Consider the following 15,599-nt stretch of genomic DNA (forward strand, 5'->3'; position numbering starts at 1 on the left):
TGTCTGTGAAAGGTTGTCTTCTGCGGGGAAGAGCAGCGAGAGATAATTACCTTTAAGATGGAGCGGTGGAAGAACAGTGCCAGCAGTTGTATGAGGTCATAGTGAACATAACCCTCCTTCTTCTCGATTCCGATTATGTTTGGGACAAAGTCAGGTTTGTTTTGCTTTCCAATTAAATTTGTATTCCACGGAAAAAATCCAAACTGGAAAAAGTACTTGATCACAATCGTTACCTGTGAGGAGATGGGATTACATATTTATACATGGCAGGTTCCACAGTGTTCAAAAAAGATTAATAATGTCAAATGTTTTAGCAATGATGCCTGAGAACACAGTCCAGTCATGTACTGTTATACTTTACCACAATATAACAAAGTTACATTTGATTTGCACACATTATGTAAGCTCCAATGCGCTTGTTTCAAATGACGTCGCTGGCTGATTGACTTTACAATTTCCCTCCACTCTAAAATTCTGGCACATGAGAACAACACAGAATTTCCATCATTATCAGTGGCCAATGGTTTTTTTTATTATCATGTGTGACCAAGGTTCAGTGAAATTCTTTCTTTGACTGCAGATTAAAAGGATTATTGCCACACATAAATACAATCCCAGATTATGTACAAGATGCATAGAAACAGCCCACTGTTTTCCCCTGGTTGCCTCCCATACTCTAAAGATGTGCACGTTTGTAGGTTAATTGGCTTCAGTAAATTGTAAATTGTCCCTAGTGCATAGGATAGTGCTAGTGGGCAGGGTGATCACTGGTTGGCAAGGACTCAGTGGGCCGAAGGGCCTGTTTGCATGCTGTTTCTCTAAAGTAAAGTCTAAAGTATCAGAGGCAAGAACACTACCAATGGAGTGAGATGTTTATATATTTTTGAGCACCCTAACATTGTAACTGCTTTCCCTACCCTGAGGGATTTCAATTTACTTATATTCCCTCACATTCAATTTACACACTATTGGCTTTAACCACTCATTTCATCTGCTGAGGCTTTATAAGGCACTGGTCAGAGGAGTTTTGAGCCCCATATCTTAAAGGGATGAGCTGGCATTGGCGAAGGTCCAGAGGAGGTTTACGAGAATGATCCCAGGAATGATTGGGTTAACGTATGATCTGCATTTGACGGCACTGGGCCTGTACTCGCTGGAGTACTGAAGGATGAGGGGGACCTCATTGAAGCTTACCGAATAGTGAAAGGCCTGGATAGAGTGGATGTGGAGAGGATGTTTCCACTAATGGGAGAGTCTAGGACCAGAGGTCATAGCCTCAGAATAAAAGGTTGTATCTTTAGTAAGGAGATGAGGAGGAATTTCTTTAGTCAGAGGGTGGTGAATCTGTGGAATTCACTGCCACAGACGATGGTGGAGGCCAAGTTATTGGGTAATTTTAAGGCACAGATTGACAGATTCTTGATTAGTACGGGTGTCAGCAGTTATTGGGGGGAAGGCAGGAGAATGGTGTTGAGAGGGATAGATAGATCAGCCATGGTTGAATGGCGGAGTAGACTTGATGGGCCGAATGGACTAATTCTGCTCCCATAACTTATGAATGTCTGAACTTTGCAAGGGTTATCTTTCATCATGGTTAACCTTCCTCCATTCCAATGTCATTGAATAGCCAACTTTCAGAAGCTGCTCAGTTCTGAAAAGAAAAATTATTGCTTATCTGCAGTAAGAGGAAATAAGGTTACAGAACAAGACAAACAAAGGGAAACCTTCTACAAACCTCTGTGTAAACAATGGCCGTCATCCAGAAACGCTTGCTTGGCCTGGGAACAGACAGCATCGCCCATAGGAAGATTAGGATGGGAAGTACCAGGGTAATCATTGAGGCTGACACTATGTGATTGAGTATGATGACAAAGAAGCAGAGCATTTCTGAGCGGGCCACCAACGTATTATACAGGGCAAAGAACAGCAGGAAGGCACGAGGCTGTGCAGTGTAGAATTTCTCTGAATCTTCCAACTCGTCATCGAAAAACATCCTGAAATGTAAGACGTTGGAATAACATTAGAGACGGAGGCTGGCTCAATAATAAAAGATGTAGTGCTAAGATATACAACTTTAGAAAAAAACGTAATACAAACATCCACCTCATTGGAGACCCTTGGACGATTTTTAATTGGACTTTATCTTGCAATAAACGTTATTCTTTTTATCCTGTATCTGTACACTGTAAATTGGAAGGAACTGCAGAAACTGGTTTACACCAAATATAGACATAAAAAGCTGGAGTAACTCAAAGGGTCAGGCAGCATCTCTGGAGAACATGGATAAGCGACGTTTCGGGTTGGGATCCTTCTTCAGACTGATTGTGATAGCTGGAAATGAGTTGGGGACAGGACAAGGCCTGGCAAGTGATAGGTGGATACAGGGGAGGAGGTTTTATTTTTGGGTGGCATGGTGGCATAGTGGTAGAGCTACTGCCCCACAGTGCCAGGGACCTGGGATTGATCCTGACTACGGGTGTTGTCTGTACGGAGTCTGTACGTTCTCCTCTTGACCTGCGTGGGTTTTCTCCGAGATCTCCGGTTTCCTCCCACACAATGTACAGGTTTGTAGGTTAATTGGCTTGGTGTAAGTATAAATTGTCCCTAGTGTGTGTAGGATAGAGTAACTGTGCGGGGACTGCTGGTCGGTGCGGACTCGGTGGGCCGAAGGGCTTGTTCCGTGCTGCATCTCTAAACTAAACTAAACTAAACTAAACAGAACATACAACTTACTTGTTAAGAAGGAGTTCACCAGCAGTTAGCTCGTGGCTTAGGTTTGGAAAGATGGGATCTTCAAGCAAGTCCAGTCTGCTGTCTGGGGTGAGAGCCATTAGATGCTTTTCACCTGCCGAGTCTGAGCTGAAGGTCAAATGCTCGAGGCTCACAGCTTTGCTGTAGGAAGGTGGGACCTCTTCAGTCATTGTTTCTGTTGTGTACACAGGCACTGTGGCCTCTTCATCCTGCTCATCCTCCACCTCCTCAATGGTATCCGTTGTCCCTTGACGTGAATACAACATGGTGCACTGTGTTGGCTCACTAAGATAAGAAACAACACCATTCAGTCCTTCCTTTCAAAGCTGTTTTACATTTGTAACCTTTACCTATTCAAAGGGCTTGGAAATGTGCTACTCTTTTATTGAAGCACAAATTCGAGAGCTTTGAATAGGAAGAGGCCCATTAAATTTTTGGCACCAGTTTCATGCACATATTCCTCCCACATGCTAAGAATGTGAACATAATTGTTCATGAGCTCATGCTTCTGTGTCAGTACAAATGGCCCTGTGCAATTGAAATGGAAGAATGTAATGGGTCAAAATACATAAAGGAGATAATGCACGTAAATATATCTCTAACCACTTGCACTGCATTCATCAGAATTAAACATTCAAGAAAAACTCCTCCTGATTCCTCTCAAATCCATGATGGTTATATTTCAGCATGCACTGAAACTTCTCCAGCATAGTAAGATCTCATTTTTGTTTTGTCAGTGACCATTCATGACTGTTAGACTTTCCCGGGAAGAGTTTACAGGTCATCTGAGAGTAACAGGCATTACAGGGTCCTTACACACCATGCATACATGTTCGAGCAGGCAGCAAGCAGTAGGAAGATCCATTGCCTATCCCCATTTTTTCAAGGCATTGTACTGAATTCTGGCATCTTCATCGTTGCCTGAATGAACACCAGCTGATTCATCATAGGTCTAGGACTATATACCCCTAGGCATATAGGGATATATTTTATCTATATCTCTAGGTATCATGGTACAAAGTGCAGAATTAATGAAAGGAGAAAGCAGTAGCCCTTGCTCCTTATGCCCAGCTAATTTACCATTGCACAGGATTATCAAAGACATTTTTAAGACCAGGGTTAAAATCTGGGACAATTTGCACTGAAATTTCTAGGTTCTGACACAATTTTTCTAATGGGTTTTTGAGCAGAATCCTGACAGAAAATGAACATTCATGGCACTGTTAGAGAAGAATGTTACTGTAATGTGTCAATCTTAAATTCTGAGCTGACCACGCATTTATGATGGACGGCCTTTGGGGGCTGAATTGGAATCTCAGAGCAACTAGGATCCTGTAGAATTAAGTTCTCAGAATAAACTGACGTACCTTTAGAAAGGCGATGAGAAGGAATTTCTTGAGTCAGAGGGTGGTGAAACTGTGGAATTCACTGTCACAGACAGCTGTAGAGGCCAAGTTGATGGATATTTTTAAGGCGGAGGTTGACAGATTTTTGATTAGTGAGGGTGTTAGGGGTAATGGGGCGAAGACAGGAGAATGGAGTTGAGAGGGAAAGATAGATCAGCCATGATTGAATGGCGGAGTAGACTTGATGGTATGTGAGGTAAGGGAAACTAGTAGAGTAGCTATGGATACTATGAGTTTCAAAGTAAAAGAAGTACTGACACTTTTGAAAAATATAAAAGTGGATAAGTCTCCAGGTCCTGACAGGATATTCCCTAGGACATTGAGGGAAGTTAGCGTAGAAATAGCCGGGGCTATGACAGAAATATTTCAAATGTCATTAGAAACGGGAATAGCCCCCGAGGATTGGTGTACTGCGCATGTTGTTCCATTGTTTAAAAAGGGTTCTAAGAGAAAACCTAGCAATTATAGACCTGTTAGTTTGACTTCAGTGGTGGGCAAATTAATGGAAAAGATACTTAGAGATAATATATATAAGCATCTGGATAAACAGGGTCTGATTAGGAACAGTCAACATGGATTTGTGCCTGGAAGGTCATGTTTGACTAATCTTCTTGCATTTTTTGAAGAGGTTACTAGAGAAATTGACGAGGGTAAAGCAGTGGATGCTGTCTATATGGACTTTAGTAAGGCCTTTGACAAGGTTCCTCATGGAAGGTTGGTTGAGAAGGTTCAACTGTTGGGTATAAATGCAGGAGTAGCAAGATGGATTCAACAGTGGTTGAATGGGAGAAGCCAGAGGGTAATGGTGGATGGCTGTTTGTCGGGTTGGAGGCAGGTGACTAGTGGGGTGCCTCAGGGATCTGTGTTGGGTCCTTTGTTGTTTGTCATGTACATCAATGATCTGGATGAAGGTGTGGTAAATTGGATTAGTAAGTATGCAGATGATACCAAGATAGGGGGTGTTGTGGATAATGAAGAGGATTTCCAAAGTCTACAGAGTGATTTAGGCCATTTGGAAGAATGGGCTGAAAGATGGCAGATGGAGTTTAATGCTGATAAATGTGAGGTGCTACACCTTGGCAGGACAAATCAAAATAGGACGTACATGGTAAATGGTAGGGAATTGAAGAATACAGTTGAACAGAGGGATCTGGGAGTAACCGTGCATAGTTTCTTGAAGGTGGAATCTCATATAGATAGGGTGGTAAAGAAAGCTTTTGGTATGCTAGCCTTTATAAAGCAGAGCATTGAGTATAGAAGCTGAGATGTAATGTTAAAATTGTACAAGGCATTGGTGAGACCAAATCTGGAGTATGGTGTACAATTTTGGTCGCCCAATTATAGGAAGGATGTCAACAAAATAGAGAGAGTACAGAGGAGATTTACTAGAATGTTGCCTGGGTTTCAACAACTAAGTTACAGAGAAAGGTTGAATAAGTTAGGTCTTTATTCTCTGGAGCGCAGAAGGTTAAGGGGGGACTTGATAGAGGTCTTTAAAATGATGAGAGGGATAGACAGAGTTGATGTGGACAAGCTTTTCCCTTTGAGAATAGGGAAGATTCAAACAAAAGGACATGACTTCAGAATTAAGGGACAGAAGTTTAGGGGTAACATGAGGGGGAACTTCTTTACTCAGAGAGTGGTAGCGGTGTGGAATGAGCTTCCAGTGGAAGTGGTGGAGGCAGGTTCGTTGGTATCATTTAAAAATAAATTGGATAGGCATATGGATGAGAAGTGAATGGAGGGTTATGGTATGAGTGCAGGCAGGTGGGACTAAGGGAAAAAAGTTGTTCGGCATGGACTTGTAGGGCCGAGATGGCCTGTTTCCGTGCTGTAATTGTTATATGGTATATGGTATGAAGTAATGAACTTATGAAATCTAAACAACACTTAATTTAAGAACCAACAATATGATAATCAAGGTATCGCAATAAGGAACTGCAGATGCTGGTTTACAAAAAAAAAGCGCAATCTGGTGGAGTAACTCAGTGAGTCAGGCAGCCTCCTTGGAGAACATGGATGTATGATGTATGAGGTTGAATCTAAAGAAGGTTCCAAACTCGATACATCACCTATCCATGTTCTCCAGGGATGCTACCTGACCCACTGTTACTCCAGCACTCTGTGTCTTTTTTTTGTTGTTAATCAAGATATCCTTGTTTCAAGTGTTCTGAAAAATATTCTGTATTCATCACTAGCAGGGAATAATATTAATGTGGTTAGGAGGGGATGATGTATATTCAAGGCAGAAAGGACTAGTGGAATACAGGCTCATGGTGGGAAGGGGGAATTAGAATTGATTAGAACAGTTTTGTTGTTTCCATGCTGAGATGTTCGATACATAAATCTGACCAATTCTGGTGTAGTTTCTACATTAAATAGCACAATGGAAAGAAACTGTACAGGTCAGATTAATGATATGGCTCTCAGAGTTATAAAATTGTGAGTGAAATAGATAGGGTGAATGCACAGTCTTACCTAGGTTAGGGGTATCAAAAGCTGCCAGAGGAGGTACACGAGGCAGGGACTATTGCAATGTTTAGGCAGCATGGAGTTAGCAAAGTTTAGCATGGATACAACAGGTTTAGAGGGATATGAACAAAACGCAGACAGGTGGCACTAGTGTAGATGGGACATGTTGGTCGGCATGGGCAAGTTGGGCCAAAGGGCCTGTTTCCATGCTGTATGACTCTATGACTCTAAAGGGCCAGTCCCACTAGGGCGTCATTTACGCGACATTATTTACGCGTCACGACGCAAGACGCGCGCATTGTGATGCGCATGTGATGCACGCATGACGTGCATTACGCGCGCATGGTGCGTGGTGACGTAGGCAGTGGCGCGTGGTCGCGCGCGACACCCCAGAATTTTGGGATTCACAAAATCTTTGCGCGCATGGTGTGTGGTGACATAGGCAGTGACGCGCAAATGACGCCCAAGTGGGACGGACCCTTAAGAACCAGAGGGCATAGTTTAAAGGTGAGAGGGGAAAGATTTAATAGGAGTGTAAGGGGTAACTTTTTCCTCGGTGGGTATAGGGATTCATTCAGATTAATTAATTAAACGTCTTCTCATTAAATTGATAGCATCCAGGATTAAATAGCGGTGCAGTTACATTGTGCAAGGTGGAATCATGTTTAAAAGTATGATCATGCCAGCGCATACTATGCAAACATATCGTATATATATTATTAATATTAAGCATGCATGAATAAGGCACCTTGACACTATACTGCCACTTTCAACCGATGAAGAGGACATATCAAGGCTGTACATTTTACGAAGTCTAGGCCGAGCACGTTCACTTGTTTTAGGGATATCATCTATGTCATCTAGAGTTGACTGCCGTGAATACAGCATGGTAGCTTCAGTGTAGCAGCTATCAGTACAAAACATCAAAATGACATAGAAACACAGCAATTAGACAAAAGTGCACAAAACAGCCACATGCACAGATGAATGTCTTTTATGTTTAGAAAAGGGTACAAAATCGCTGAGGTTCTGTGGGTGTGCACTGTCCCTGGGGGCTGCGTTCTTCTCGGTGACAGTTTGACAGGAAAAAAATACACACAAGGACAAAGTGAGTATCGTGCCAGTTAAAAAAAGCAAAAAGAGACTTGTCTATTTTGTCATATTGTCACTGATCGGATGGACCGTAGTAATTCAAACATGGGTTTAACACACACAGCCAAGGGATGAAAACACTGTAGCTGGTATTTAGTATGTAGGAAGGAACTGCAGATGCTGGTTTAAGCCGAAGATGGACACAAAAAGCTGGAGTAACTCAGCGGGTCAGGCAGCATCTTTGGAGAAAAGGAATAGGTGACGTTTTGGGTAGAGACCCTTTTTCAGATTTCTTCAGAATGTTGACTGACCTGCTGAGTTACTCTAGCTTTTTGTGTATAACTGGCATTTAGTAGTCAGTGTATTCAAAACTTCTGTCAGTCAGACAGTCAAATCAAAAGTATATGTTTCAGAGACTGGGGTACTCCCACATCAAAGAACCACCACAGTGTCAGTGGTGAAGAAAAGAGAACCAATAGATTTTCACTGATCAGTGTTACCCAAGCATGTTCCAAAATCCGGAAAGATAAAACTGAGAACATATAGAAATAAATTAAAAAAAACACTCTTTCTTGAGAGATGAGAAAAACCACAGCAGATAATGAACAGTTATTTAAAAAAAAATTGTATCTCATTCCAAAGATGTACTGGTTTGTAGGTTAATTTGCTTCTGTAGATTGTCCCTAGGCTGTTGGATAGATCTAATGTGTTGGTCAGCGCAGGCTCGGTGGGCTGAAGGGCCTGTTTCCATGCTGTATCTCTGAACTAAACTAAACTAAATGTTGACAGAATAGAAATGGAGAAATCACTTTGTTCTGCTTGTTGTTTTTAGAGCAACGAGTGAGAGCCTTAAATTATATATTGACCTGTCGGGCCTTATGAAAGGAAACACTTCTTACCACAAAGGGTTGTGAAAAACATGATCCCTCCCCATGGCAATCCAAAATATTGTGGAGATGAGGTCAGTTCATATGAAGAAAGACTGGATAACCTCGGCTTGTACTCGCTAGAATTTAGAAGATTGAGTGGGGATCTTATAGAAACTTACAAAATTCTTAAGGGGTTGGACAGGCTAGATGCAGGAAGATTGTTCCCGATGTTGGGGAAGTCCAGAACAAGGGGTCACAGTTTAAGGATAAGGGGGAAATCTTTTAGGACCGAGATGAGAAAAACATTTTTCACACAGAGAGTGGTGAATCTCTGGAATTCTCTGCCACAGAAGGTAGTTGAGGCCAGTTCATTGGCTATATTTAAGAGGGAGTTAGATGTGTCCCTTGTGGCTAAAGGGATCAGGGGGTATGGAGAGAAGGCAGGTACAGGATACTGAGTTGGATGATCAGCCATGATCATATTGAATGGCGGTGCAGGCTCGGAGGGCCGAATGGCCTATAGGCTGTGGGCCGAGCATCAAAAATGTGTCTAGAAATAGGATTTCGTGACTCAAGTCACCAAACTACATGAAATTTTCACATATTGTGTAATTTTTAAAATATAAATCACCCCTGAAACTCGATATGAAGAAGACTTGCACATTTTTATTAAATTAGAGAAAAAACAGTAAAATGTCGGGAATTTTTTAGTCCAATCAAAGCACATTTAACACTGAGTTGTTTGCCAGTTGGCCAATCACGCGCTTTGGTTCAGGCTAGCACACAAAATGGCTGAGGGGGCTTCACAGATGCCTGTTTTACTGGAGATTCCGATTTGTTGTTCTGTGGAATAAATGTCGTGGAAACTTGCAGCAGGTAATTGTATTTAGTGGGAAAAGCATTAAAAAGGCTGAAGAAAGTGCTGCGAAGTGGATTAAAGTGCAAGAAAGCCTTCAAAGTCCCTGCTGATGTGCTGGAACACAAAGAAGGCCCCCGTGAATCAACTAACTGAAAGGTAAGACTAAAGTCTGAATTTATGAAAATCTATCTGTATGGACTTTAATTAATTTAATTGCACCATTTTATAATGTGAATAAATTCATTCATTCATTCATTCCTTATTAATTCATTCACTCACTCACTCACTCACTTACTCATTCATTCATTCATTCATTCATGAAATTGAGGGCCTAAACTATAACACAGTCAATTAAACATTTTCACTAATGCCAGCGTGTTGTAGAGTAATAAGTCTTTAACAACTAATCTCGGAGCTGCCTGCGAAAACTTACCGGGAAAAAGTGCTCCGACCGCGGGGCCTAGGTACTCGCGGTAAAGTGAAGCCGCGGTCTCAATTAATAAGCGGCCGATTCGCGATCGCGGAGCCACGGATCATCTCCATGGGCGGGGGGGGGGGGGGAGGCTGTACATAGTGCCGTCTGTAGCGGTCATTTTCAGACCCCGATAACGGGAGAAAAACGGAGGGATATCGATCGCTCTTTACCGCGAGTACCTAGGCCCCGCGATCGGAGCACTTTTTCCCGGTAAGTTTTCGTAGGCAGCTCCGAGATTAGCTGTTAAAGACTTATTACTCTACAACACGCTGGCATTAGTGACAATGTTTAATTGACTGTGTTATAGTTTAGGCCCTCAATTTCATGAATGAATGAATGAATGAATGAATGAGTAAGTGAGTGAGTGAATGAATGAATAAGGAATGAATGAATGAATTTATTCACATTATAAAATGGTGCAATTAAATTAATTAAAGTCCATACAGATAGATTTTCATAAATTCAGACTTTAGTCTTACCTTTCAGTTAGAGTTGATTCACGGGGGCCTTCTTTGTGTTCCAGCACATCAGCAGGGACTTTGAAGGCTTTCTTGCACTTTAATCCACTTCGCAGCACTTTCTTCAGCCTTTTTAATGCTTTTCCCACTAAATACAATTACCTGCTGCAAGTTTCCACGACATTTATTCCACAGAACAACACATCGGAATCTCCAGTAAAACAGGCACCTGTGAAGCCCCCTCAGCCATTTTGTGTGCTAGCCTGAAACAAAGCGTGTGATTGGCCAACTGGCAGACAACTCAATGTTAAATGTGCTTTGATTGGACTAAAAAATTCCCGACATTTTTCCGGTTTTTCTCTAATTTAATAAAAATGTGCAAGTCTTCTTCATATCGAGTTTCAGGGGTGATTTATATAATTATTTTTACACAATATGTGAAAATTTCATGTAGTTTGGTGACTTGGGTCACAAAACTGCAGAATAAAGCTCCTCGGCCCACAGCCTACTACTCCTGCACCTATTTTCTATGTTTCTATGTTTCAACATTTCAACAATGAGGGAGGGGGGTGGGGAAAGGGGGGGGGGGGGGGGGGGGGGGGGGACAAAGGAGAAGCATGCATACTTTGTAACTTTGTCAGTGCAGTAGGTGGCGACTATTTTCATACCTTGGATTTACAAGCAAAGAATTTCATTGTGAATTATCACACGTGACAATAAAGTTTTCCATTTCATTTGTCAAGGAAGGATCTTAAGGGTTACAGAACCAAGGTGGATTAAGACATTCATCAGCCAGGAGTAAAGATTTGGTTGGACTTCTCACATTCCTAACTTCTAGGCTAAAGAGTTGAAAATATTATACCCTATTGGTTCATGAAAGATGCTCTAGTCACAATGTTCTCTTTCCAATAAAAGCAAGCATGAGCAGAATAGGCTTACAACCAACCATTGAGTTGATGTAGCACCAGTCATGATGGGAAATCATTAACACTAGGCAATCACAGTCGGTCTCATGCTGGTCTTTAAAACTGGTCGGCTGTTAAAACATACTCAGCTGGCCTTTAAAAAAGACATGAGAGATTGAGATAACTTACAGAACCATCACCCCAATTTAAATTCTGTAAAACAAGAATGACAGATGGAATTGGATGCACACCAGAGGAAAGGACTGCCATAAAGACGATAGATGGATAACTTGATTTATTATGAATAGTGCTGAAAGATCTAAGGATTAAAGTTGAAAATGACCCAGTTGCTGGTAAAAAGAGCTGTCAACACATCAACAAAGTCAATAGGAAACAGTGGGTGGCGCGGTGGCACAGCGGCAGATACCCGGGTTTGAACCTGACCACGGGAGCTGTCTGTACGGAATTTGTATGTTCTCCCTGCGACCGTGTGGGTTTTCCCTGTGTGCTCCGGCTTCCTCCCAAACTCCAAAGACATACAGGTTTGTAGGTTAATGGCTTTGCTAAAGATTGTAAATTGCCTCCTAGTGTATGTACCAATGGTCGGTGCGGATCCGGTGGGCTGAAAGGCCTGTTTCTGCGCCGTATATCGAAACTAAACTAAACTTAACTAAGTTGAAACAGAAGAATGCGAGTCAGAAGAACGCATGAGCAAACTGGATGGCTCTTCAGTCTCTTCACTCTGTGACCAGGCTACAAGGAATAAGTAAAACATTTCCCCACTGGGACCAGAGCACAAGGTTTTGACAAGACTTAAAGGACTGGGATTTTCAACCTGAGAAAATATCCTATGCAAGTAAATAAACAACATAGTTAGGTTAAATAGAACACAGTACAGTGGAACACAAGAACAGGACCTTCAGTCCAGAATATCTGTGCTGAACATATGCCAAGACCAACTCTTATCTGCCTGCACATGATCCACATTCCTCCATCCCCTGCATGTCCATCGGGCTATCAACAAGTCTCTTAAATAACACCATCATATCTGCTTCAACCACCGCCCCCGGCAGCGTATCCAGGCACTCAGTGCCCTCTGTGTAACAATCCAAGTCTGTCCAACCTCTCTAATCCAGGCATCTAACATAATTATTTAAATTAATCTATGGTAATGGGTTGAATTAGGGCTGATGGCCTAATTCTAATTCTATATTTTATGGTCTTATTATCTGCAACAATATATGGCATGTTTTCCAACACAGAAAGCATTTCTTCACATCCAACATACCTGCAATGGCATCCCAGGTAGGCTGGAGGATACTGAAACTCTGGGATCATTGTGGAGGGGCGGGGAGGCGGTGGTTGGGTGAAGTTTTTGTGCTCTAGTGGCCAGCTGTCCCTGCAGCCATCTCCGTGAACAATTTCAAAGTCATACAATGGTCAAAGAAACCTTGCTTTAATCTAATTAATTGTCCTGTAGAAAAACAGGTTAATTTTTAAGTTATGAATCGTAGGTTACTTGGTGAAGGTTTTCAAAGTTTCCAGGTAATTTGGGTGGCACAGTGGCACAGGGGTAGAGTTGCTATCTCACAGCACCAGCGACCCGGGTTCAATCCTGAATTGGGGTGCTATCTGCATGGAGTTTGTACGTTCTACCTGTGATTACGTGGGTTTTCTCCGGGTGCTCTGGTTTCTTCCCACACTAAAAAGATGTACAGGTTCGTAGGTTAATTGGCTTCTGTAAATTGTAAATTATCACTTGCGTGTAGGATAGTGCTGGGGTGTGCTAGTGTACATCCCTTACTAGTGTGCTAGTGTACGGGGTGATCGCTGATTGGCATGGACTCAGAGGGTCAAAGGGCCTGTTTCCATGCTGTAGTATCTCTTACTGGACTTAATCTTGCACTAAACATTATTCACATTATTCCCTTTATTATGTATTTGTACACTGTGGATGGCTAGATTGTAATTATGTATAGTCTTTCCGGTGACTTGTTGCATACACGGACTCGGTGGGCCGAAGGGCCTGTTTCCGCACTGTTATAGAGTCATCGAGTGATACAGTGTGGAAACAGGCCCTTTGGCCCAACTTGCCCACACTTGTCCCAGCTACACTAGTCCCACCTGCCTGCGTTTGGCCCATATCCCGCCAAACCTGTCTTATCCGTGTACCTGTCTAACTGTTTCTTAAATGTTGGGATAATACCTGCCTCAACTACCTCCTCTGGCAACTTGTTCCATACAACCACCACCCTTTGTGTGAAAAGGTTACCCCTTATATTCCTATTAAATCTTTTCCCCTCCACATTAACCCTATGTCCTCTGATCCTTGGTTCACCTACTCTGGGCAAAAGACTGTGCATCTACCTGATCTATTCTTCTCATGATTTAATACACCTCAATAAGATCACCCCTCATCCTCCTGTACTTCAAGGAATTTTACTCAACAACGTACCTCGGTGACTGCCAATCACCCCCCCCCCCCCACCTCCCCCCCCCCGGACACTTATTATTATTTATTCAAATCATTTGTTATGTCGCTCTTCCAGGGAGATGCTAAATGCATTTCGTTGTCTCTGTACTGTACACTGACAATGACAATTAAAATTGAATCTGAATCTGAATCTGAATAGAGTCCCAGCCTACTCAACCTCTCCCTATAACTCAGACCCTCTAGCCCTGGCAACATCCTTGTAAATCTTCTCTGTACCCTTTCCAGCTTGTCAGCATCTTTTCTATAACATGGTGCCCAGAACTGAACACAATACTCTAAATGCGGCCTCACCAACATCTTATACAACTGCAACATGACCTCCCAACTTCTATACTCAATACTCTGACCGATGAAGGCCAATGTGCCAAATGCCTTTTTGACCACCCTATCTACCTTGACTCCACGTTCAACGAATCATGCACGTGCACTCGTAGATCCCTCTGCTCTACAACACCACCCAGAGCCCTACCATTCACTGTGTAAATCCTGCCCATGTTAGACTTCCCAAATTGCAACACCAAACATTTCTATGTATTAAATTCCATCAACCATTCCAAAGCCCACCTGGCCAATCGATCCAGATCATGCTGCAATTTTTCACAACCATCTTCACTATCTGGAATACCGCCCACTTTCGCATCATCAGCAAACTTGCTAATCTTGCCGTGTATGTTCTCATCCAAATCATTGATATAGATGACAAACAGTATCAGGCCCAGCAACAAACCCTGAGGCACATCACTAATCACCGCATCTCTAAACTAAACGAAACAAAACTAAACTAAAATAATTAAGGTTATTCACAAGAATAAAACAAACTAAATACTTTGGGCAAAATATAAAATGCTGGAAGCACTCAGCAGGTCAATTACATCTGAGGACTGAGAAAAAGGGTTAATTAGTTTTGTTTAGATAAGTTTAGAGATGTCCAGATGTTGCACAATCTGCGATGCCTCAAACTTCCATTCCCTTTGATCGCCGAGCACCTGTTGCTTCTGCAGCTTATCAGGTAAGGCTGAAGGTTTTGGCCCAATGTTGGGCCCATCTCAAGCTGCACCATTTACGAGCAGGAACTGATCCCTGTGACTGGCATCAAGTTCAACAAAAGCAACAATCTGAAGCCTATGTGTAGAGAATGGAGCAAAACTTGTGATCCTACATAATGACCGATGAACAGATGTAATATCGATAACCCACTGCCTCGATCAGATACAAACGCTTTCTATAAGGATATGAAGGAACAATTATGTGCTCCATTTGATTTGTTTGTGTTTACAAATACCTGATGGTGGAAGACCATCAACCCGAAACATTAGTATGCCACAATGGAGTGACTCAGTGGGTCACGCAGCATCTCTGGAGGACAATGACAGGTTTATTTATCCCCACACACGCTGTCTGACCTGCTGAGTTTTAATTGCATTTTCTCTTTTCATATTTAAAAGACAATGTTGCGATTAGATGAACATGTAAAAATATGAAGAAACAAAGAACTGCAGATGCTGGTTGATACCAAAGAAAGACGCAAAGTGTTGGAGTAACTCAGCAGGTCCGGCAGCATGTGTGGGGAGAGAAACATTTAATTGTCCTCTGGAGATGCTGCCTGACCCGCTGAGTTACTCCGCACTTTGTGTCTATATTATTTGCCACAGAATGCTATGGAAGCCAAGTCAATAGATATTTTTAAGGTACCCGGACGTGGCGCCGACGGACGAGAAGCAGAAGCAAAGAAGTCGAAGCCAAAGAACTGAATGGAAACGGGGCAGAAACGGGAATAAACCGAAAGAGTATGAAGACGGAACTCCTACCAACCGAAAG

At 42.3% G+C, this 15,599-nt stretch overlaps 1 protein-coding gene across 6 annotated transcripts in view; it reads right to left on the reverse strand.

Moving 5' to 3' along the window:
• The window catches only part of piezo2 (piezo type mechanosensitive ion channel component 2), a 499,687-nt gene that overhangs the window by 28,465 nt on the left and 455,623 nt on the right, over positions 1 to 15,599 (reverse strand). For 4 of the 6 annotated variants that reach the window (XM_033019395.1, XM_033019392.1, XM_033019393.1 and 1 more), the window contains 4 exons: positions 7,378 to 7,536; positions 2,734 to 3,036; positions 1,736 to 1,994; positions 51 to 233 (listed from right to left, as the gene is read on the reverse strand). In XM_033019395.1, coding sequence (XP_032875286.1) covers positions 51 to 233; positions 1,736 to 1,994; positions 2,734 to 3,036; positions 7,378 to 7,536 — 904 coding nt within the window. The remainder of the gene's footprint in view (positions 1 to 50; positions 234 to 1,735; positions 1,995 to 2,733; positions 3,037 to 7,377; positions 7,537 to 15,599) is intronic. The other 2 variants (XM_033019396.1, XM_033019394.1) reach the window with 1 other exon arrangement.

Source organism: Amblyraja radiata, chromosome 4, assembly GCF_010909765.2.
Source record: "Amblyraja radiata isolate CabotCenter1 chromosome 4, sAmbRad1.1.pri, whole genome shotgun sequence".
Classification (NCBI taxonomy): domain Eukaryota; kingdom Metazoa; phylum Chordata; class Chondrichthyes; order Rajiformes; family Rajidae; genus Amblyraja; species Amblyraja radiata.